The sequence below is a fragment of the Polypterus senegalus genome, chromosome 17 (assembly GCF_016835505.1).
Source record: "Polypterus senegalus isolate Bchr_013 chromosome 17, ASM1683550v1, whole genome shotgun sequence".
NCBI classification, from domain to species: Eukaryota; Metazoa; Chordata; class Cladistia; order Polypteriformes; family Polypteridae; genus Polypterus; species Polypterus senegalus.
The window spans coordinates 71,921,652-71,946,201 of record NC_053170.1 but is presented as its reverse complement, the minus strand read 5'-3'; the positions used below and the strand labels follow the sequence as shown (position 1 = coordinate 71,946,201).

The 24,550-nt window shown below is 36.9% G+C and overlaps 1 protein-coding gene across 1 annotated transcript in view; it reads left to right on the top strand.

Moving 5' to 3' along the window:
* Positions 1-24,550, top strand: part of col9a2 (procollagen, type IX, alpha 2) — a 119,341-nt gene that overhangs the window by 52,680 nt on the left and 42,111 nt on the right. Inside the window, exons 12-18 of the mRNA XM_039740290.1 lie at positions 2,472-2,525; positions 4,144-4,197; positions 6,904-6,957; positions 8,938-8,991; positions 13,367-13,420; positions 14,563-14,616; positions 14,865-14,918. Of these exons, the coding sequence (XP_039596224.1) occupies positions 2,472-2,525; positions 4,144-4,197; positions 6,904-6,957; positions 8,938-8,991; positions 13,367-13,420; positions 14,563-14,616; positions 14,865-14,918 (378 nt within the window). The remainder of the gene's footprint in view (positions 1-2,471; positions 2,526-4,143; positions 4,198-6,903; positions 6,958-8,937; positions 8,992-13,366; positions 13,421-14,562; positions 14,617-14,864; positions 14,919-24,550) is intronic.

The following is a 24,550-nucleotide window of genomic DNA, read 5'->3' as shown; positions in this document are numbered from 1 at the left end:
TGTCTCTGCATACGTATCTCTTTTCTCCACAGAGCTCTCTCTTATTTTCTGAGAGCACAGGCTCTGTGTGTATCACGTGACTTTACATGACTGACTGTTTTGTTGGGCTGTCCGAGCTCTTAACTGATAAGAAGGGCGTGTCTTGCAAGACTCTTATGTTCCAAGTCCCCACGAGACTGCCCTGGGACAATCTCTTGGCACCAAGTCTCATGTTTATGGTCCCCGCAAGACGCTCCATGGCCCGTCTTTGTTGTCTCGCGGGTCTTTAAAATGTCTTTTGAGAACTTCCGAGAAGATCACATCTCGTCGCCTGGCTTTTACATTCCAGGATTTTTTTATATATATAGATATATATATATATATATATATATATATATATATATATTATATTTTTATTTTATTTTTTTGCTTATTGCTTGTTTGTACCCATTTGTTGTACTTTGTGGTTATCATTCCATTTGCATCTTTTCTTGTTTGTGGTACAGTACTGTCTCACAGCTGAGATCACATTTTTGGCTGCAATAATGTCAGATGCTTACCAGGCCCTCAGGGACACTTAAACCACCATCATATGCACCATTATAAGCCACTCAAAACTAGTTTATTTCCTCCTTCTCTTTTGAATTCAACACATTATGTTGTGTTCGGTGATGCGAACTCTGCAGGGTCTGCACATCACTAACAACTATAACAATGGGAAAAATTTGTGTGCACTTAAGCATAATGGAAGCAACAACATTTTTCCAATAAATGCAGGTTGTATGGTGTAGTGGTTAAGGGTTTGATCTTCAAATCCCACCACTGACACAATTCAGTGATCCTGAGCAGGTCATTTTACCTGGCTGTGCTCCAACTGGGAGTAAAAATAAAGAAAAGTAACAAATTATATCTCAGATATTATAAGCTGACATGGGTAAAGGCGTCAGTCAAATAATGAACTGGAAATATTGTATGTGGCTAAAACATTGAGGAACTCCATTTATTATTTTTTTATTATCAGTTACCCAAGTGAACTTATAGAAACAAAACATGTTTCACTTAATGGCATACAATTTTGCAGCTGCCAAATCTGTTAAATTACATGCCTACTATCCTAAAGACTGTACAGTGTCTGCAGAGCAGCTTTGGTACTTTTTAGAAGGTTCTTGTAAAATGTGAACAGGTAAAAATGTTATTTATTGTATAAGAAACAGTCCTTGAAGCCAGTTAATAAATTGAGGGGGTGTCACATGCTCAAACAGGCAAGCAGATGGCCATGATGATACAGTAAATCATTTTTTCAAAAACGTACTAAACATTTTCTACTTCTAGAGCAGAAATATACACCTGGCAGAAATAATGCTGTAAGCTTATTATTTGCCAGCATGAAATTCTTGGATGACCTTTAAACATGTTCTGGGAATTGATACAAATATGTTGCTGGCATAAAAACAGATTCTTTTAATATCAAAATTAAAAAGCAAGAGGAAATTTGAAAGACCTCCAAATCATGGAGTAAGAGATAAACCGTAAGGTGCCGGCAAGAAAAGTAACAAAGGCCTTAATGAGTATGTGAGTCAAAAATAAATTTGGAAATGCCAAAAGGCATTTAGAGACTAGTTGAACATGCAAATTTAATATTAATAGGGTCTCTCTGTATTTTAATCATAAGAGTAGTAGGAGAGGAGGTAAAGAGCATTATAAACAGCAAAGGGAAAATAAAGAAGAGAAAAAAGTAGCAACTACTCATTATTCACATTCTCCTTGTTTTGGAAATCCTCTAAAATTAGAAACTGATTAAAATAAAATAGAACATTAAAAAAAATTTGACAACAACAGACGATTCAGCCCACAAAGCTTGACAATCCTATCCAGCTAATGTCTCTAAAATAACATCAAGTCAAGTTTTGAATGTCCCTTACTTATTCCATGTGTCTATGGCTCTGTTTGAAGGAAAACATCCTAAGGTTTATGTGAAATTTACCCTTAACAAGTTTCCAGCTGTTGTGCCCGTGATCTTGCTGAACTCCTTTTAAAGTACCAGCCTGGATTGATGGCACTAATTCTTTTCATAATTTTATGTCCCCTTCTAATCATCATTTTCTTAAACTGTAAACGTTCAACTCCTTTCATCTGTCCTCATAACTTGTACATTGCAATCCTGGAAAAATATAATAATTAAACAAATCACCAGAATCACCCAAAAAGATGAAAGAAGTTAATAATTGGTGGTTGTACATGTTAAAGGGTTATATACATGGTATTTGCCCTTAATATGTAACAACTTTGTAATTATAAGCATTTAGCTAACATGAACCACTGGCAAATTAATGGAAGAAATTAAGGGACACAAGGTAGAGAAGCACAAATGTCGCCTTCATTTTTTAAAGATTTCTCATCTTCTTATATGTTTCCTGGCAAGGAACAGTGTGCAAATCAGGTGTTTGTCTTTAAAATGTTGGTAACTCCTGTTGTCCTTCTCCAACCAACAGGGACACAAAGGCCGGCCGGGAACTTTTGGTGATTCAGGTGATATAGGAAACACTGTAAGTAGTTACCTTGCTCTTTCTTTTACTGATGTTTTACATTCAAAGTGTCAAAAACATGGCACACTTATTCATTTTCAAAATTGTTTGTGTCTTTATAATAGCATGTGATATACAAGATTCAAAATATATTTCATTATAGCAAAGGCAGAGTGACAGGACAGGCAAGGCAGGCAAATGCATGGGGCTACCAACTGTACATAGTAAATGTAACCACAAATCTGCTGGAACTGCCCTTGATGCATATGTGGGCCCCAGTCTCCTTTGTGAGAGTGTTTGTGATGAATATTACTTTTTTAGTAAGCAGAGAAGATTTTCATAAATCATAAAGAGGATTTAAATGCCCAGAAGGAAAAACTGGATCGGCTTGGTTTGTTTAGGGTATTCAGCCATTTCTGATTAGGCTTCAGTCTCTCCAAGCCCCACTATATTGAATGTGCGGCCAAAATCAGCTGTGGGTACCAGGGAGGTAGTGGTCTAAGAATTCAAAAGGTAGTCCCTCTGCAGTCCTAACTTTTTCTATCACTGTTGCCACTGTGGAGAGAAGTTTTCATCTTTAAAGCTAATTAAATCTTACTTGAGATCTTTAGAGGTCTTCAGCCCGAGCGTGAATTTCAGTGGAATGCACTGCTTAAAGGTCTTTAGACATGGATGACATAGCGGCTAGATTTTATAAATTTGTATTATGTGCACTTTCAAATTCATTCATCATACTGTATATTATAATGTGCAATGCATATTTATTGTTATTACCACCTTACATTTATTTGAATTTTACTTCATTTTTCACTTATTTAAATTATTAAAATTCACTTTATTCTATTGCTGTTATTGATCTTTCTCTATGCAAATGTATTAATTGTGGTGTTATATTTATATAAGCTATTTTTCACTAAAGTAAAGGATTAGTGTTTATTAAATCATCTCTGTTGATCTTGTGTTAAAATAATGGTAATAAATTTAACCATGTCAAGACTCAGGGTAGGGTGAGTTGGAGGGCCCCATGGACTAGAATCGCCTCTGTATGATTTCAAATTTTCAGTATTTTCAAAAACACTAACGTGCCCCTGGGCTACTTTCATGTTTTTAAAGCCATATTTCAAGTAGCTTCTTTCACTGATGTTTTAATTACGTATGCCAGTTGACTTGTTAGCTTCCTAGGACTTTATCCTTTTTTTCAGGTAAGTGACATTAATGAGAATATGATGTGTCAGCCTCTTCTGTAAAAATGGCCAATTACTGAGAGATTAGATCATGGCAGACTCAAAGTCGGGGAAGCTGCTGGGATTAAATGAAAACTGTGCTCGTCTGTTTCTGGTTTAGGATATGATGAACATGTAAAATCATTTAAAAATGCATACAATTAAAACAATTAATGTATTACATGATGATTTAGTAGGCTAATAACAAATTAAAATTACATGAGCTATTAATATAATGAAAAGCATCACAAAGGAGAAAGCAAAGCACGCCTAAATGAGTCACTTTACTACTGTAAACCCAAATCTACTGTTTTTACTGGACATTAGTAAGTATTACTTAAATTAGCATTTACTACAGTGATGACAGTCACGTATTCTGTAAATAACCACTTCCTTTTTTATTTGCTATCCCTTAGGGTTCCAAGGGAGATGTAGGAATTTCTGGAGAACAAGGAATCCCAGGCCCTCCAGTAATGTATTTATTTATTTTATGATTGTTTTTCTGTTTCCCTGCAGCTCAGGGGGATTTTTTTATTTAAACATTTTTGTTGCTGTTAAATGCTATTGGGATGTTGGCATCAGTCACTTACATGTGGAGATATTTACAGTATATATAATATATACCTGATGTATTTGCACACAATTTAAAACTGACCTACAGATTAAATTAATTCATTTCCTGAAAGTTTACCCTTCCTTGTGTAGGTGTTGTGGGACAAAGCGATAGATCTAGTCCAGATGCTTCCACTTTTTACTCTTTATCACCTGCCCACTTTAAGACTTCATACAAAGATTAATACAGAGGACCCCCAAATGTCTCGTACAAATCTTTTGTCATTTAGGGTCTTTTGTGAATGAACACTACACCTGATTAAAAGTTAGCTGCATTTTACATAATTCAGCAACTCAACAAACATCTGTATGTCAGCATTCACCTGACCACCACCCCTGCGGGCATTAATGGTACGGATTTTCTGTCGGTTTACACTCGGCCACTTAGAGAACAAGTGTATGCCAGGCCTTTAATGCAGCCATGGCAGTGTGATAATTTACATATAAAAACTGCTAAAAGGACTGGCTGATTAAAAGATAGTGTTACAAAAGGAGCATTTTTTTTATTTTGTTTGATTTATGTGAAAATCTTAGAAATCCAAGAGTAGATATGAATTGTGCTTGTTAATGCTGCACATACAGGACAGTTTTCCTAGCAGCCATGTGGTGAGTGCAGGCATTGAGAGCTACAATATTTTATTTTCAGATTTATGTCAAAGCGGCATATCACAATATACATGATCTCATTGCTTAATGCATTACAAATAAGCTATATTCTGTAATCTTTAATGTGCTTTATACACTGTATTATGTTTTCGTGTGAATTCCAGAAATATCTCATGTGCTATTTCTGCTGTGTACATCAGTTGTGCTTACCAGTCACGCTCATTGTTTAGCCAACGTCTGATTTCAGTTCGTTTGGTTTGGAGGTTCAATGTGTTTGATAGTAAAACCTATTACAGTTGTGTCCTTAATCTTGGTTTTAATCTGATTAAGTGTATTTACTTCTTTGTAAAGAGAGATGACACATTTTTATTCAGTGCTAAATAAATTGCAAGAGTACTGAAGCATCAAGTAAATTGCAGGAGTTATGGTGGTGTTGTCATAACACAAGACAATGGGGCAGAGAAAAAGAAAAAGAAATACAGTCATCTCATTTCGAGGGATTCCCAAAAATGTGTAAAATTCAGATGTGCACCAGAAGAAAAATGCAACTGAAGATATCTTAGGACATCCAAGGTGGTCTTCGTACGAGGAGGAGGTAAAGAGAGAGAGAGAAAAAAAAACATGAATTCCTCCTGAAAATGGCAGAAAAAGGCAAACAGTTCAGTGTGGCCTCTGAATAGGCAAGCCCACCTGCTTTTTTTCAACCTCAGACCTAACTTCTACTAAAAGGACTGGAAAAAGGATCAGGAGATGGATCCTAACACCCCAAAACCAAAACGCTAAGTAAAACTCATCGTCGTAAATAAATCAGTAAGAATTCTTGATCTGTAAATCTATCAGAAACACCAGCTCAAAAAAATCTACTCTCAACAATCTCAAATGCTAGAAGATCCATCATGCTGTTTCACATAATGTGTTACAGGACCATTCACTCTAGCAACCAAGAGCTGCATCCTGATCATGAGACCACCAAAATGATGGTGCCTATAAACAAAGCAAAATGGCATTGTGGTAATGTGAAAATATAATAATAACAAAATATACTAAATTCCAGGAGTACCAGAAGAGTACATCAGATATTCAGAGTTGATCCCCAACATATAAATCTCCCCTAAACAACAAAGGAGAAGCCCAGAAAAAATGTATTACCCATAAATTAAAATGTTAATGTTTATTTCATTCATGATGATACAAAGACTGGGGCTCAAAAGCAGAAAGAGAATCATTTTATAGTTGCTCCCATTTACAGAATAAATACCATCTATAAATAAATAACCTTATGAAGAAAATGAAGGAATTATGTTGGAAATCTGTGTTTGTACTGAGAATTACCAGTAAATAAGCAAAAGTCTTATAGAGAAAGAAAGACGAAGACAAAGTGTAATTCTGTACTTGACTCGTTTTGATGTGATGCATTTAGTACAAGATGGCTCTACGAACATTTCTCTGGCATCAGCTAGCTGGTTCAGTGTGGCACTGACAGGGCATATAATGAATTAGATTTTTTCATCTCAACTTCTTATTTAACTTCATGGGGTTATTTAACTTCATGGGGAGTGTTTATAATTGTAACTACCTAATTCTTGAAGTGATTCATTTTCTAAATACAGTACACTGATTTTCCAGGTGATGATTAGGGTATGCTGCGGATATTTACTGCATATAATACAAATTATCTGAACAACGTTATCCACCAGACTCATCATTTATATAGGCATTAGAAATTAAAAATACTGTCAACATGTATATGTAGCCCAATTCCTATCAAATAATTGAATCAAATAAAATCCTTGTTTGATATGTATCACAAACTTCATAAAGAAGATCTGGTGTCATTCTCATCCATTTGTGTAACTATATTTTATAATATAAAGTTACTGTTGCCATTATTAGCAACATCTTGCAGTAATATAACAAGTTAGTTTAATTATTTTAATTAACCACTTATGATTTCACAGGGTCCTCAAGGATTGAGAGGATACCCCGGAATGGTGGGACCAAAAGGAGAAGCTGTAAGTAGACACAATAGATGAAGAATATATCTAAATACAAAAAAATAAAAAAGAAAAACAGTGAGAGAATTCAAAATATCAAATGTGCCAAACCATAGAGGGACCACTGAGCTTACAAAGAAAGGATTTTCTATGAGCAGATCTATGGCTCTTCAACTTTAAAAATACAGGACCAAAATACTCCCCTACTCACCAAGGTGTCCTTTACTCTGTCTCTTAATTCTGGCTACACCGTCAAGTCTGTGCCCCAACTCACTCCCCAACTCTACTGAGGAAACATTTTGTACCATCTATGGGTTTCTTCTGACGCATATTCAGTCAAAAAATGCCCTCTGAAAATTCTGGAGCCATTTTCCTGAATTTCTCCCAAATAGACCCTGTTATTTCTGTCATCTAAGATTTGCTTACTATTAACACTGTTTATTTGCTTTCACAATATTAAAATTTGGATGGCACATCTTTTTCTTAAGTGGCATGTCTGAAATTCTCCTTCTGGGCTCCAAAGCTAAACGATAACATCTGTGATGAAGAGACCCCTATTCCTTGACGCTCTCAAGTCAAGAGCCTTAAGTGTTATTTTTGATAGCACTCTGTCTTTTCAATCACACTTTGATGCTGCCATCCCTCGTTGTCCTACTCTGCAGCTGAGACACTAATTCATGCTTTCATCACATCAAGGCTAGATTATTGGAATGCTTTATTGTGTTGTTTCCCAGCTAAACTTGAAAACACCCTGCAGTTAGTTCAGAAATCAAAATAAGGAGCATAGTCACATTACTCCTACTCTACATAACCTTCACTGACACCATGTTAAATACTGTATTCAATTGAAGTTTCTTGTCTAACTTAAAAAGCACTCCATGATTTGGCTCCCACTTATCGACGACATATCACGCTGCTCTTCTTCTTCTGGCCTGCTTGTTGTCCCATCAATCTGCCTGTGTTTCATGGGAAGCTGGACTTTTAGTTACAATACTCCTCAGTTCTTGGGCTCCCACCCTCATAATATTTGGTGTCTTGATCCTGAAGTATATTTATATACTTTATATTATTTCTTTCACAGTGCCATAAATTATATATTTCTTAATTCTTCTGATTATTTATTGCATTTTTCAATAGGTTTGTATCTCCCCAATGGACTTTCATGTTCTCTTGCCTCATTCTCACTTCCCTGGTTATCCTCCCTACCTAAGTTTTCCTTGATCTTAAATCAAAACAACCATAAATGTTAGAAAAGCCAAACACAGGTCACTTTAATCATAGCAACCTAGAGCAAGACCAAGTGTGGGTAATCTTATGTTCACCATAGCCTGGTTTGCTGATGTTTTAATGTAGTTTGCCTGCTTAAGCTTTAATAATTTGGCTGTAATTCATACTTTGGGAAAAGGTGGAAAAAACAAATATAACTAGCCAGAATAACCACTATGCCATTTTATCCATTGCTTGTGGTTGTCCTTCTAGTCTTAAATCCCAGAACAAGGAGTTGTTTTTTTTTCCAGGAGAACATAAAATCCTTTATGAGATATTTATTTCCTTTCCATCCTGTTCACCCCTGTGATATCTATGCATTCAGACACATCCACAAAACAATCAGACTTGTGTACTGTATGTAATAAATTTAGCTGCAAATGAAAATACCTTATTCTTGAGAATGATTAATGTGTTAGTTTACAAGTAGCACCGTTTTGAATTAAACACCATGGTTCTATGAAACTGTTTCTTTCTGGGGATCTGACCAAGGGAGGAGTTTCTACTGTTATTTCAGTCTATTGTCAGCATGGAGTTCTATATTATTCTCAACATTACCTTTATGGCACCTCACAAGGTATTGTTATTGCAATATGTTAAAGTCATCTAGAACTCCAGTTTTGCCATGACTTGTTTTTAATGTTCTGCTGCTTTGCACAGAAAATAATACTGAATATTCAAAACAAAGATATTTAGAGGTAAAGTATTTTTTTTTTTTCTTTTTCTTTCCAGGGTCCCCGTGGATATAAGGGTATGCCAGGACCTGTTGGCATTCCTGGACTCCCAGTAAGTACTCTTTGCACTATGTCACTTTTCCTCACCCTCATAGGTTTTTTCCAGTTGTTTAATGTCAAGGATTTCATTATCATTACATTTTTTTAAAATATTTAACACGCACTTACAAATCATTAGTGCACTGTTGGATGGTTGGCAGCCTCGGAGTCACACTCAGTTTGACACAATCATTCAGTTTTTGAGACTGAATTTACAGCCTCGAGGTTCACTACTCAGAGCTCAGCGTAGATGCTCAGTGGAAATTGGCCAAGTAGTAATGTACTTAACTAGGCATCCTGGAGGCCATTCAATGCCATCTTATATAAAGTTGTATAGCATCACAATATTCTGAGTTTCAAATTGTACTGCTTTGTACTGGATGCTGTTAAAATGATTTTGATTGTCATTCAGACTTGTCTCTGAGTATAACGCAGATCAGTTTACATCATTCTAACTTCCCCGATCTAGATCATTCATTTTTCATCAGTGCAGTGATTGAATTATTTCTCTAAAACACATTTTTAGAACATTTAAAAATTTTCAATAAATTAACTATTTGTTCATGTAATATCTACATGTTAGAATACCAAGGCAAGTTTATTGGAAGTACATTGAAATTCTTGCATTTCTTCTGAGAACAGCTGACAATAATACAGTACCCACAAAAGACACACACACACAGAAATTAAGAGTCTGTGTATTGAACCATTTGTTTAGAGCTATCTGGAGATCATTAACCTATTGTCGGAGTTTTCTGAAATTCTTTAGGGCTGCACTGCACAGCTAGCACTTTGGGAGAGACCATTTTTGATAATATTTAGCAGGCTGAAGTTGAGATTCCTGTGCTGGTGCGTTTCTTGGTTGCTTCATTTAGGTAGCTTCATAGAAAGAAATTTATTTGATTTACCAGATGTGTCAGTGTATTCAAGTGCTGAGGAAAACAACCATTCTTCTACACACACAGTGACACTCACTATGTTGCATTCCTTCTAATACATGACTATCATAAGACATTTAAAGAAATTGCTACTAAATTCCCTTCTACAACAATTTTGAGACTTTTCAGTGGACTCATAGTTGGGCCCAAGGCTAAATCAAACGATATGATGTGTTGTTCATTTGAGGTATCACTTTTCTTTTCAACCTTGTGCTGCTCTTCTTCCACTACCACAATAACTTAAGAAGGCAATCTAGACTACTGACTGGAGCGATCATTAGCCCTAAACAGCCAACCAGTTTTTGGAGAGTGTCTGTGCCTTTTCAAGCACATTTATTACTTCTTTAAAGTATTACTAGATATCCAAGCAGCATTCTGGTTGGAGAAACAAATTTTTTTGACATTCTCTTAGTATAAGACTGTTATTTTAATTACTTTCCTTTTACACTTCATCACAAAGTATAGATTCATTTCAGATTATAAGAACTAGATTCACAACTGTCTGTTATTATTACACTAAATACTATAGCATGCAAACTTACATAGATGACCAATATAACGTATTTCTTCTCCAGAAATAGTCAAACAAACATGGACAAGTTGTTTTTGAATTATGGTAACACATGCTTTAAGTGTAATAGTTCAAAAAAGGATAAACTGTTATGAATAAACCATATGATGAATGTAGAAAAGTCTTTAAATGAATTTGCAAAATTATTACTTGCATTGGCTAAAATAAATGACTTGCAAGCTGCAACCTATTTAAACTGTGCTACCATGACAGAAAATCCAAAAGAAACTGAAACAGCAAAAAGATGGCATTTTTAATAAAATAATGATAAACAGAAGAAAGCATATTATTGGGAATGAAAGATATAAAACAATAACCCTACAATGAACACAACCTAATTGCCTCTTAAGGCTTACCTACACAAACCTGTCCAAATCTACAAGGTATGGTGTTTGCTATAATTGCCTACAAATTGTACGTCTAAGTGCATCTCCTTCATGCTTGCACATTTATTTTCGTTCTTCACCCTGGCCCAGGCCTTCTTGTTTAAGGGTAGTTGATTCGATCTCAGACCATAGTTCTCTGCATACATTCAACTCCTGCCACTTTAAGTTGTACTAACTTGGAAGTCCTCTTATTTGCCAAAAATACTCCCCAACCTTGTGATTTAAAGTAGGCATCCTCTGTGAGGATTTGAATCCCAGTGGAGAAATTACTTCTTGTATTAAAAAAATGTTCACTTACAAAAACTTATAATGAATGTAAAATATGTGACTTGCATGCTGCATGTACATGATTCTCCATTACTTTAAGTTTATAAGAAAGTGTGATTTCTTGCAGGAAAAGCATCCCATGACAGTTAAATAATTGCCACCCTTTCACAATATAATTACAGTATCTCATTATAATGAATTATGAAAAATTAATGCAAATTTGATGGGATTATCCCTAGGGTTAAAAAAAAATCTCATAATTTATAACTGAATTACACAGTCAGCTTTGGAAGTGAGGTGTACATCTAGTTGAAGCAGCAACCTTGATGTCTGTGATGTAAGTGAGGATAAGGCGTATCTCAGCACTAATAGCTGACATCATTATTGAATGAAAACACAGAAGAAGTGGAGAACTGTTGCACATCACTGGAAATTCACATAAAAGAAAATCTGTCCTAAAGCATGCTGCTCTTAAGCCATATGAAGTGGAATGTAACGCTAACTGGAAAGAGCCATTCTTCTTGGACATATGAGAAATAGCTTTTTCATTTTATATACATAAAAATATTAACAAATTCGAAACACAAACGGACATATTGTGTCTAGTCTAAATAAATAAACAAGGCCCTGTAGTTCTACTGCTTTAATCTTCCCAAAGGTGGAAAGTAAATAAACATAAGATAAGAATGCATGTCCAGTTGACAACAGAGGGTAGGAAAAGAAATTAACTTTAGAGCCTAGAGTTGATATACTGTACCTCTTGCAAGCAGTGTCTTTAGGAATGAGTTAAGTTAACGTTTCACAGACTTGGGACAACTGGACACCCATTCCCTCCTTAGGCTTTCAGCAATGACATTATAGTGCACTGTAGTGTATTAAGCTGTCGAATGTTAGGAAGGTCTGACTGTTCTCTCACCTTAATTTATTTAGAGATTCTTGGATCATTCACAACTGTCACTAAAGCTGTTTCAGTGCTGTGCCCTTGTTTAAAACCAGCCTGGAACTTCTCATTAATCTTCTTTCCTGAGAGAAAGTCCTTGATATGTTTGAAAACCACTTTTTCTGCATCCTTTGATACTTTTGGCTCCCCATTTGTTAAGCCATAGGCCTATAGGAGTAACTTAGCAATGGCAACAAGCATCACAATAAAAAAACTGAGAAGAAATAGAAAACAGCAAAGAGTTTAGTAACACACGGTCATAATGACTGAAACAGTTATATTTTAGACAAATCACCTGTGGACATTTATTTTACTAATGGCTGTAAGTGACTCTACTCCACTAAAGTAGTCAGGCTTGATTTAAATGCAGAGACCTACTGGGAAGCCTTAATGTTAACAGCTTTGCTATATTAACTTTATTTTTCATTGGATGGCTTAATTTTTGGGGAATTTAATAATGTTACTCACTCTCACACATTTTGATATTGATTTCACGCAGCTGTTGACAAAACATTACAAATGCAGGTGAAAGCATAATCTTGGATATGGTAGTAGGCACAATTACAACCCCTGAAATATATTTTTGGCATTTCAAGGACTCAGACTCCTTCCAGTGAACACCATAAAACAAATGTCCTTGTTCCTAACTTACCATCCATCTAATGAACTCATTCTTTTCATTTAAGAGATGGAGTGTGTTATAGCAGCACCTGTTGCTGGGAATGTGCCAATGCTTAATAGTCACCTACATTCCCAATCACAAATACCTCGATAATTCAGTTGCTCATTAGCCCATCATGTAGCATCAAAGAAAGCTGGAAAAAGTTTGGTCATAAGGAGATTGTGTAAACTGCACACAGACAGTGGCACTTCCAAGAAATGAACTGGGAGCTGTAAAGCAATAGCAACCGTTACCTCTTCATCATTTAAAGCATCTCCTTACTGCTTTATGTAATTCTATAAACTGTTTCATTTACCTCTGCAGTAAAGCCTATATTGCTCTTGTCTGGCATCAGCAAGAATGTCCTTCCCACAGCATGAAACCAGAGCAAGCATCATGTGTGCAAGTGTTTTGTTGGGCCAGCATGGTCTAATCCTATATCTATGAGACCCACAGCACCATGATCCTCATTTGTTTTCATGGCTGTATTGAGACTAAGCTCATTTCCTTATGGCCCTTATACCTTAAAATATAAAGAAAATGTCTTTAAGCACAGGTGTATATAGTATATTACTTAAATGCTAATGATTGTCTCTGTTTAATTTTATGTTTACCTCCTGTGTAGGGTGAAGAAGGACCCAAGGGCCCACCGGGAGAGGCTGGTGAAAAAGGAGATCATGTAAGTTATTTCATAACAAACAATTAATATATAATATGTCATTGCCATTCCCCCAACCCTATATTGTAATAAAGGGGTTTTGGAAAATGAACAAATGAGCTCATGTAAGTACCATGCTAATAAAAGCACCATTTGCAAGCTCAAGAGCTAGTATCATAGGATTAAAATAACCTTGATTGAGAAATAAATCAGCTGATTTGTACAGGACAGGTTTTATGGTACGTACTGTCAGAAAATAGATTACATGAAGGGTGGAGGAAACTGATTGAATATTGCCAAAGAAAATTAAATCTAGCAACATTAAAATGAACAATCTATCAAACTGTCAAAAATATAGTATCTAGAAAGAAATTGGCAAATGAGGTTAGTATTAAGACAAAAGTAAAGTAACATCATTTTCAATAAGTGAAGGAACATGGAATTATGGCTCTGTTGTAGAAGATGGCATGGCAGATCATAAAACTGAAAAATATGCTTGTGATGGCTGTTCAGCCTATGACTTATTTAGTTACTAACCCCTGCCTATTTTTGTCCACATCTTAGAGATCATCTTCTTTTTTTGTATCATACTGTATTAAACTACACAACAATTTATTATCATTGTCAACATATTCAGATAAGCCTTAATGTTCAGGCAACTACCAGAGGCTTAAATGAAAGTGAAGCTCTAGATTCAAACATCAGTTTATTTCAACTGCATTGTTAGCATAGTGTTGAATCTGAGAGAGGCTAGTTACAGTTTATTATATGTGTCACTTTACCAAGAACATCAGAATCAATGAGCAACTTAATAATTTCATGTATAGCTGCAATTGCCTGGATGCCTATACTGTTATTAAAACATGCATGACCTTTGTTGTATTGAATCAATAATTAGAACATCTAAAAAGTTCATGTTGTCTTTTACTTTGTATAATTGAACAGCTGTGTTTATTAAACCTCTTTAAGGTGAGTTATTGCTTCCTATCTTGAGGTAAAAAGTTACTCCAGACTATATAAAAAGCTTTTCTTTTTGTTTTCTTTGATTTTTGTGCAATGTAAAGCATTCCATGACAATTTCTTCACAGCATTTACTCTAGTGGCATGATCTTTATTTGCTCCCAAAGAAGCGGTTTTAATCCTAACATCTCTTTGTCTTTTAGGGTTCCCGTGGAATTAGAGGACTACAAGGACCCGTTGGCCTAAAAGGAGAAAATGTAAGTCATTTCCTGGAGGGCTTTACTTCTTCTCTCTTTGTATATTTTAATTAATGGCTGTAATATATAATAAGACACAATTGTTTAATGTCAAGCTAAAACTGTTTTGAATAAATTTGGGGAAAAAGTGTATTTATCATATAGATAAACAATATTAAGAAACATCACAAGTAGAATCCATTGAATAAATTGGAATGCCAACCATCTGTAGTATTTTAATAGGCCTTCTGTTGATGTCCATTTTGTAGGGCCTTCCGGGAATTGATGGAAAAGATGGTGCGCCTGGAATACCTGGTATGAAGGTGAGTAGTACAGAGTACTCTTACTGAACCTCATCCATTCCATTTTCATCTCAGTTCTTTTCATCCTTTCATCATGTTTCATCCTCTTCCATGAAGTCTATCTCCAAACAACATACTGTACCTCTGCTCAAACAGCTTTTCCCTTTGACGTCAATGATTCCCTAGTGACACAATTCCTGCTTCACCTTTGATAACACAACTAAGGGTGCACCTAAGGAGCAAAACTTCTTTATATACTCCAGAACAGTTCCATAGCTGATATCTAAATATACTATTGCTACCATTGAAAACTTTGTCCAGTATTACATTTTTATTTCCAGCAATTCCCCAGAATAGCCTGAGACTAATATTTTTGTGTACACTCTTCTAAACAAATCTAGTATAAAATTAAAAAAATTAATATATTCTTTTTTAATTCCAAATTCAATTTAGTCCTTAATTCTACAGGCTTTGATCCCATTTCAGTCCATACGTCTCTTGCTATGTAGACCTGTAATTTCCACAGCAAACACTAAGAGCATTGGCCTGTGTTATTTCTACAACAAAATGGCAGCTTCTTCATATACCATACATCCATAATCCAGAGCTTAATTTAACTTCAGCAAAATACTCCTGGAGGCATACCATTCAAATTTTGTCAAAAAAGCATAAAATTAATAACTTTCATACGTTTATCCTACAAATCCTTCCAACCTACCCCAACCCCAGTATTTAAATGCTGAAACTCTAAACAAGTGATAGATCATAAGAAAATAGATCATTGACTGTATTATTTTTTCATGTATAGAAATATATATTGAGACATAGAAACAGATAAATTAAACCCCCCCATTTAAAGACCAATCCTGTAATACCAATAACACCCTTTGAATTATTACTAAAATGTCCCCAACCCCCGGGAAAAGGGAAAAATCCAACCTACGAACGTTGCAATCAAGCTCCAGCTTCACTAGGCCACATGTTTTGGGTGTGTACCAAATTAACATCGTTTCTGATGGCCCAACAAAGTGGCTTTAGTTAATGCGTGTTTTAAATTTCTTAACGCCCACCTCAGTTGTTTAATTGCCTCAGAACACTCTTTAGTCCACCATGAAACACATTTGTTTAGATTCTCCCCATTTTCATATGCATAGTTTCACTGGCTTTTCTGTAAATTATTGATTATATTTTCCTCTATGAAACCTTTCATGATACCTGTCATGTATTCTCATGACATACATTAGTTCCCATTGTACAAAGTATGGAGGAATAATCACTTCCAACACAGGCTTACATTAAATCCCATTTAATTCCCATTTTAAAACCCATTTAATTCCCATTTTAAATCCCATTTAATTCCCATTTTAATCCCATTCACCAACCCTACTAAAACACCTTTCCTGACAACACCCACCTTTGTTATATTTCCATCATTTAGGCCTACTAAATCATAGTTTTCAGGCAGTTCTTCTACAACGTCTTCCTTAATATGCCTAACCACACTTACCTTGAAGCTACGTTGTGTATTAAAATCACCATATATATTGACTTTACCTGTGAAATCCCACATTGTTTTCACCAGTCTCTCCACTGACATTTCCCAACAAGGATTCTAAACATTCATACCCTTAATTCCCCCCACTTGAGTCAAATCTACAAATATTACATACTAGCCATGTGCGCCCAACTACGTTGCGCGTGTTAAAGTTGTCTGTGAAGGGCTCCCTGTTTAAACGCGCCTGCCAGTCGTGAACTGGGCCCTTCTTCGCACAGCATTATGATTTTTTATAAGGGAAACAAAATTACAAAAGAAAACCCTTGGATATTGATTCAATAGGAACGGCCTACTCGGAATCACTGTCCGAATAGTAATTATGTGGTGGTGTGGGAGCATTTCTGCTTCTGTCCGTTCACAGTCTGTCTCATTTTCACGACGCTATTGTTTCCTCTCACGATGTCTTCTCAACCTTTCTCCAATCTTGCAGGTTGCTCTGTGGCAATCCAAAGAGTAAGGCAATATACACAGAGAAATGGTTATAAAAGGGGGACACATAGGTATCCAGGCTCTTTAAAGCATCAATAGGGATCACTTCACTGACATGTGAGCAAGCCACGATACAACTGTGAGATGTGCAGCACTCGCCGGCTACAACGTAACAATAATAATTTCTGGAACGTACTGTTATGTTGTCATTCATTTTACCCACTGTCTTTCTTTCATTCATATGTTATGTAGGCACGTACCTTTTATCTTTGGCAATCTCATTCTCTAACCAGGCCTCAGGAGCTAACCAGCGTAACACTGTCCACCACCCCTTTCGTTATTCCGGCACATTGTTGACATTCATGAGTAACAACAACGTACTAAACTGGAAGGTTTAGGTTTAGATCAAGATCTAAATGAAGATCTCTTTAGTTAATTTAAAGCACAACAATTTGCTTAGTTTGAATGTCTGTGTTTTGAGGTGTGACTGGATTCTTAATGCATTGCCTATGTTTTAGCTGTCTCTCTACTGCCATCTAGTGCTTCTTCTTCTAATTCATTCACGGACAAACAAAGATCAAGATCCAAATGAAGATTATATAGAGAGATTTTGTTTGTTCAGGGAAAGCAAGAGCATAATATGCCATGTCTTCTCTTATCACGATCATACCTCCTCCACCCTCACTTGATCTTCTGTTGTAACTTAATATCTCATAATATAGAGTCTTAAAAGATAACTGCTTTTGTAACAATATTTGTTTTACTCAACTAACATCAGGAGAATTACTGAATTATAAAACACATTTTTTTAAAAATTCCTGTTCATGTACCAACAACTTAGCTTCTGGCACTCCACTGAAGAACTGAAAATGGTTTATAGAATTTTAAGTTGTATTTCTTTTTGAATCTTCACTTGCCTTTATGTGTCCATTTAATTTTGCAATACCTCCCTAATCTTCTTGGTGTAGAAGTTCCTGTATTTGCTTAGCATTATCAAATGGCAAACCCATTTCCATTCTATTTTAAAACTCTCTGACTTTCTTGCCACACGGGCAGTCTCTTTCCCCACTGTGCACTTTATGGCCAAAGAAATCCTGCCTTTTATCAGTCGGTATATCACTTGATTTTTCACAAACATCATTTTCCTTTATTCCAATTTTAAACTTACAGGCATTTCATGAAATTCCTTCAATGGGAAATGTGTTTTCACTTTCTGGATGCTTAAGGCTGTTGACAGACAACCCAAGCAGGGTGCACTGAGTGTGCCAAATCAATTGCAATACCTGATCTCATGACATATTCAGGGTTTCCTCTACTATTTTCCTTTTATAATATGCAGCAGGTCCCCTGTATTCTGGAATTTAAAATATACAAAGGCGGTGGTTCATATTTTCTAAATTAAAGCAATAATGATAACATCATTCCAATCACTCCTTTAATGGTAAGGTTTCATCTGAAAAAATTAACAATACTGAGAAGCTATCATATTGGCTGATGCAACGTTACCTCCTTTTAAATCATCCCTACTATGTTCCTCAGAAACACCCATAGGTACGCCTGAAATAACACCTCTAACTTTTCATAACTTCCCTGGTCATTGAATAACTATCCTTATTCCCATAAAGGAGCTTCGTTTGTAATACTTACTGTTAAGGATTTGCACATTTTATTAGGGCTCCTATTTCCCAATTTCTTTATGAACTGCCTTTATCACTTTGACTGGGTGAAGATGTTCTTCCTGCATTCCTTACCAAAATGAAAGTAAATTGTCATACGTATATTAGACTCACTATTAGACAAGACCTGAGTGCTTTTAGCTAGAGAACCATCTAATTCTGAACCTGATCTCCCTTAGCTCTTTTTTCTTTCAGTGTTTAAATTCCACTTCTTTCCTTTACCAGGGTTTATAGGGTAACGTTAAAAGGAATGTGCTTTATGCAGTCAGATTCAATTTTAAAGTAATGAGTAACATAATACTAATGTTATTGAAGTAAAAATACCTGTGTTACTTAAAAAAAAAACATATGCATTACTATGTTATTATCACTCAAAAAAAAATGACTATGTTATTTCACATTGGTATTGCATTTATTCCGTAACATAGTCCTTCGGCAGTCTACTGACAGCGAGTGAAGAAGATGTTAAGCATGTACATAGCATGCAATCAAGTGAACTGAACAAAAGTTCAAAGAATACATTTAATTCTGCATGTGCTGAGAGTTAAATTTAATCTTCCCAGTTTAGGGTGATTATTGTAGCACCACTGGATGTAAGGTAAGAAATAAACATGGTGGACCGGTTCGCCAATCGTATACAAGGCCCAATCCTACAGCCAAACAGAAAAGAGTGTGCTGTGAGCAATGCAGTAACAAATCTATGAGTAGAATGGCAAGTTAGTTTTTATTCAGCTGCTTTCTATAGATATGCTGAAACAGTGTGATCTGATGATTCAGCGGCCAGTCTTCATACTGCAAATGTTTGGGGGCTGGCACTGGGGATTGATGTTATTTAGTTCATAGCACATGAATGACTAAAAGTATTTATAAAACACAGGAAACCTTTTATAAAACACAACACAATCTCAAAATTGTCTCTTTCTGGTCAAATTCATGAAGCTTAATGTATGGCCTTAGGATTTAATAACAAATTCTGGCCAGTTGAAACGTGCAGTTTTTCATACCAAAGAAAATGTAACGCAAAGGTTATGCAATGTTCTTATTGCATTACCATTAAAAAGTCTGAATAGTTATATAACATATCTAGTTATTTTTTTTGGTAAGTAACTAAGTTAATTTTAAAAGTAATGTTCACCAGCACTGCCCATCACTGATGTCCCCATCCAAACTACCTGCCATGTTTACTTTTTAGACCAAACCTCAGCTGTTTCAAGCCTAATCTGTTCTCAACAACAGCAGGTTTTAAAGCACTTGAATTGGAAACATTTAGTACAGAAAATTGTAAGTCCCATCCCCAGAGGACAAACCTATTAATCACTCTTACTATTAATTATAACGGCTAGAGGAAACCCAGTACACATATACATGTATATATACTGTACATTTGCAACAGCATTGACTAGATAGATAGATAGATACTTTATTAATCCCAAGGGGAAATTCACAGTCTAATGACACATGAAGACACTGTTCTGCCACAGATGACATCCTGACGGGCCTCAAGGGCAAAAGACAAACAACTGATCAGGAGATGAAGCTGTAGTGAAGAAGTAAAAGGCAAAGGGTCAAAAGCAAAGAAGACTAAGACCAAAGAATCTAATCCTAAACATTAGACAAACTTGAAATCAAAAATCGTAAGAAAAACACCAAACCCTAAATTAGACTAGAGATTGTGTCACAAATATCAAAGCTGAAGTCAAAAATCAAAACAAAAATTTGCATTAGCAAATACGTTTATCCACAATCCAGGATGCCCACTAAGACAAACTGCTGACGTCCCTTATCAAGTATGACTGCATCCTAGCAATTGGGAACAAAATGGCAATTTCCATAGCAAAAAAAAGGTATTGTGCAATATAAAAATGAAGTTATAAGCCTCCAAATAAAATTAAACTATCTAACTATAAAAGTTAAATCCCAAACCAGATTGGTTTTGAAAGCACATAAAAAATTATAAGAGCCGAAGGAAAAATGTATTGATCCATATAAAAAAAGGTGAACTTCATAACAGATACAACATTATGTACAGATGTTTATTAATCTGCTGACCGGTTATCCAATATTAGTTTTCTTTTATTTTTTTTTTTGAAGTTTTATTCATATATTGCAATTATTCCATACAAATCAATCAATTTTTACAAAAAGTAAAATTGAGTTAAGAACAAGTCGACCCCCACCCCTGAGAGAGATAGGAAGGCAAACGGTGTAAAATTTAAGGCTTTTAAACATACTTAAATTAATAAGTTTGATAAGCCAATAGAGATGAATGCAGAAGACAAAGAAAAACAGAAATAATTGCTTCCTCTGTGCTTTAAGAGCTTATTTTAAAATATTATTGATTAGATCCTGCCATGTTTTGAAAAAAATCTGTACGGATCCTCTAACTGAGTATTTGATTTTTTCCAATTTCAAATAATATAACACATCGGTTTCCCACTGACTTAAAAGAGGAGAGTTTGGGTTCTTCCAGTTTAGCAGAATAAGTCTCAATATTCAGTGGACCAGCTCTTCACCCTTAGCAGAGTCCTGGAGGGTGCATGGGAGTTTGCCCGACCGGTCTACATGTGTTTTGTGGACTTGGAAAAGGCATTCGACCGTGTCCCTCGGGGAATCCTGTGGGGGGTGCTCCGGGAGTATGGGGTACCGGGCCCCCTGATAAGAGCTGTTCGGTCTCTGTACAACCGGTGTCAGAGCTTGGTCCGCATTGCCGGCAGTAAGTCGAGCCCGTTTCCAGTGAGAGTTGGACTCCGCCAGGGCTGCCCTTTGTCACCGATTCTGTTCATAACTTTTATGGACAGAATTTCTAGGCGCAGCCAGGGTGTTGAAGGGGTCCGGTTTGGTGGACTCAGGATTGGGTCACTGCTTTTTGCAGATGATGTTGTCCTGTTTGCTTCATTAGGCCGTGATCTTCAGCTCTCTGGATCGGTTCGCAGCTGAGTGTGAAGCGGCTGGGATGAGAATCAGCACCTCCAAATCCGAGAGCATGGTCCTCAGCCGGAAAAGGGTGGAGTGCCCTCTCAGGGTTGGAGGAGAGATCCTGCCCCAAGTGGAGGAGTTCAAGTATCTCGGGGTCTTGTTCACGAGTGAGGGAAGAATGGAGCGTGAGATCGACAGGCGGATCGGTGCGGCATCCGCAGTGATGCGGGCTCTGCATCGGTCTGTCGTGGTGAAAAAGGAGCTGAGCCGTAAGGCAAAGCTCTCAATTTACCAGTCGATCTACGCTCCTACCCTCACCTATGGTCATGAGCTATGGGTAGTGACCGAAAGAACGAGATCGCGAATACAAGCGGCTGAAATGAGTTTCCTCCGCAGGGTGTCTGGGCTTTCCCTTAAAGATAGGGTGAGAAGCTCAGTCATCCGGGAGGGGCTCAGAGTAGAGCCGCTGCTCCTCCGCATCGACAGGAGTCAGATGAGGTGGCTCGGGCATCTGATCAGGATGCCTCCTGGACGCCTCCCTGGTGAGGTGTTCCGGGCACGTCCAACCGGGAGGAGGCCCGGGAAGACCCAGGACACGCTGGAGGGACTATGTCTCCCGGCTGGCCTGGGAACGCCTTGGGATTCTCCCGGAAGAGCTGGAAGAAGTGGCCGGGGAGAGGGAAGTCTGGGCCTCTCTGCTTAAGCTGCTACCCCCACGACCCGACCTCGGATAAGCGGAAGAGGATGGATGGATGGATGGAGTCTCAATATTAGTTTTCTATTGACAGTTTGTAAACTAGAACTTTACCTTCAGTATATTGGCACAGTGCAACTCTCAATCTTACTGCATGTTAATATCAATATTTCATTGAATATTATCATCCCATTTTTTTTAGCATAAAGTTCAATGTGAATCATACACTTATGTTGGTTTCTTTATTTGTAAAGCAGTGTACTTTATGCTACCTTCATTAACTTTAACTTTTTGTGTCACTTTGGACGAGGGCTTTACTTGCACATAGAACGTCTTTCAGTAATGTCATTTTTGGTATCTTCTTGACTATAGATGTATTCCGTTTGCATTTTGGATTGATCTTATCTAAAACTAATTCATTTGTCCTTCCTGTAGTCTATGACCAGTATAGATACTATCCAGTGATGTGGTCCAATTTGTATTTTTTTTTTTTAATTTTTGCTCCACTTTAGATATGGTCCAACGTTTACATTGCCACTTTTAAAGTGTGTGCTTAAAATTGCACAAATTAAATCAATCTTTTAATTTTGCTGTTCATGTTTGTTATGGCTGTCTTCCATAAGTGCAGTCTCTGTTGCTTACTTGTAAGGTTGTTAAGCCCAAGAAGGAAGTTGTTTGCTACTTTGTTTCGCATTATTAGCAATCTTCGCTTCGTAATGAAGAGAGTTGACTTTCTAAGAATTCTCTTTATAATGAGCTTCAGGGGTACGTTTACTCTCTTAGTTTATCTTCACCATTATCGTCTTCCTCATTTTCTAGTATTACTGTGGTGTTTAATGGCATATTTAAAAAGGTGGTGAATTTTTCCACTTAGCTGGATTCTGATGTTTGGTGGGCGGCACAGTGGGGCAGTGGGTAGCGCTGCTGCCTTGCAGTTAGGAGACCCGGGTTTGCTTCGCGGGTCCTCCCTGCGTGGAGTTTGCATGTTCTCCCCGTGTCTGCGTGGGTCTCCTCCAGGTACTCCGGTTTCCTCCCACAGTCCAAAGACATGCAAGTTAGGTGTATTGGTGATCCTAAATTGTCCCTAGTGTGTGTGTGCCATGTGTTGGGCTTCTGCCCTGCCTGGGGTTTGTTCCTGCCCTTCGCCATGTGCTGGCAGGGATTGGCTCTATCGGAACCTAATGGCCCTGTTTTAGGATATAGCAGATTGGACAATGACTGACTGACTGAGGTTTGGTTGCCCTAATCTGATTGTTCTTGTGTTATCATCAGTATATATGTTGAATAGACTGGGTGACAGATTGGATTAGATTAAATAAACTTTATGGTGTCCTGGGTTTGCTCAGTGATTGAGCAGGCTTTACTGATAAGTTATTTCAGGCAGCATGCTTCTTTTGAGCTCAGGCTTCTTCCCCAATAGACTGCAGCCTAGATCACCACACTGGCTACTATGGACTGATGAAACAGTTTGCTGCGTATATCAAAAGACCTGAGTCTCCTTAGGAAGTACAGTCTGCTCTGGTCTTTTTTGTACAGCACCATTGTGTTGTCAGACCAGTCCAGCTTATTGTATATGTGAACCCCCAGGTACTTGTAGCTCTGCACCACATCCATATCCACCCCCTGGATGGTAACTGGTTTCTGAGACTCCTAGGGACATCGAAAGTTCACCACCAGTTCTTTTTTCTTGCACCACGAGACAAATTCCTCCATAGCCTTTCTTTACTCTGACTCGTTTCTTTTATTAATGCAGTCTATGAAGGAGGAATCATCTGAAAATGTATGTTGCTGACAAATGCTAGTATTGTGCTGGAAGTCTGTTGTGTAGAAGGTGAAGAGGAAGGGAGACCGGACAGTTCTCTAAGGTTCTCTAGTATTATACACTGCTTGTTGGTCAGGTTTTCCATGATCCAGGAGATTGTGGGGGCGTCAAGATGCAAAGCCTTGAGCTTTTTCCCCAGTCGATGAGGCAGATAGAATGTTGACTATGATGTTTTGTCCTTTTACGTTTTGGCTGTTGTCTATCTAGTAGGTGGATCATATGAAGTGGTACATTTTCACTTCACTGTGTGCTCCACCACATGTCAACAATAATGCAATGGTTATATTTTTTAACATTTTTAAATCTATCAAATATCGGCACATTTAACATTTTTTCCACTTTCCTTCCTGAATCCATCTCCTATGTCTGGCATTGTCTATTACCATCTTATATGTATGATCTTTCACATTGAAGGTCTGTTATCATATTAATATAAATAAAAGCTATGTGTAAGAAATGGAGTATATCACTTGGTGTTATTGTAGTCCTTTTCACATAGAACAATGAGTTTTGATCTTAAAGTGGAGATAAACCCAATTTTATATGAATATTAATATTCTG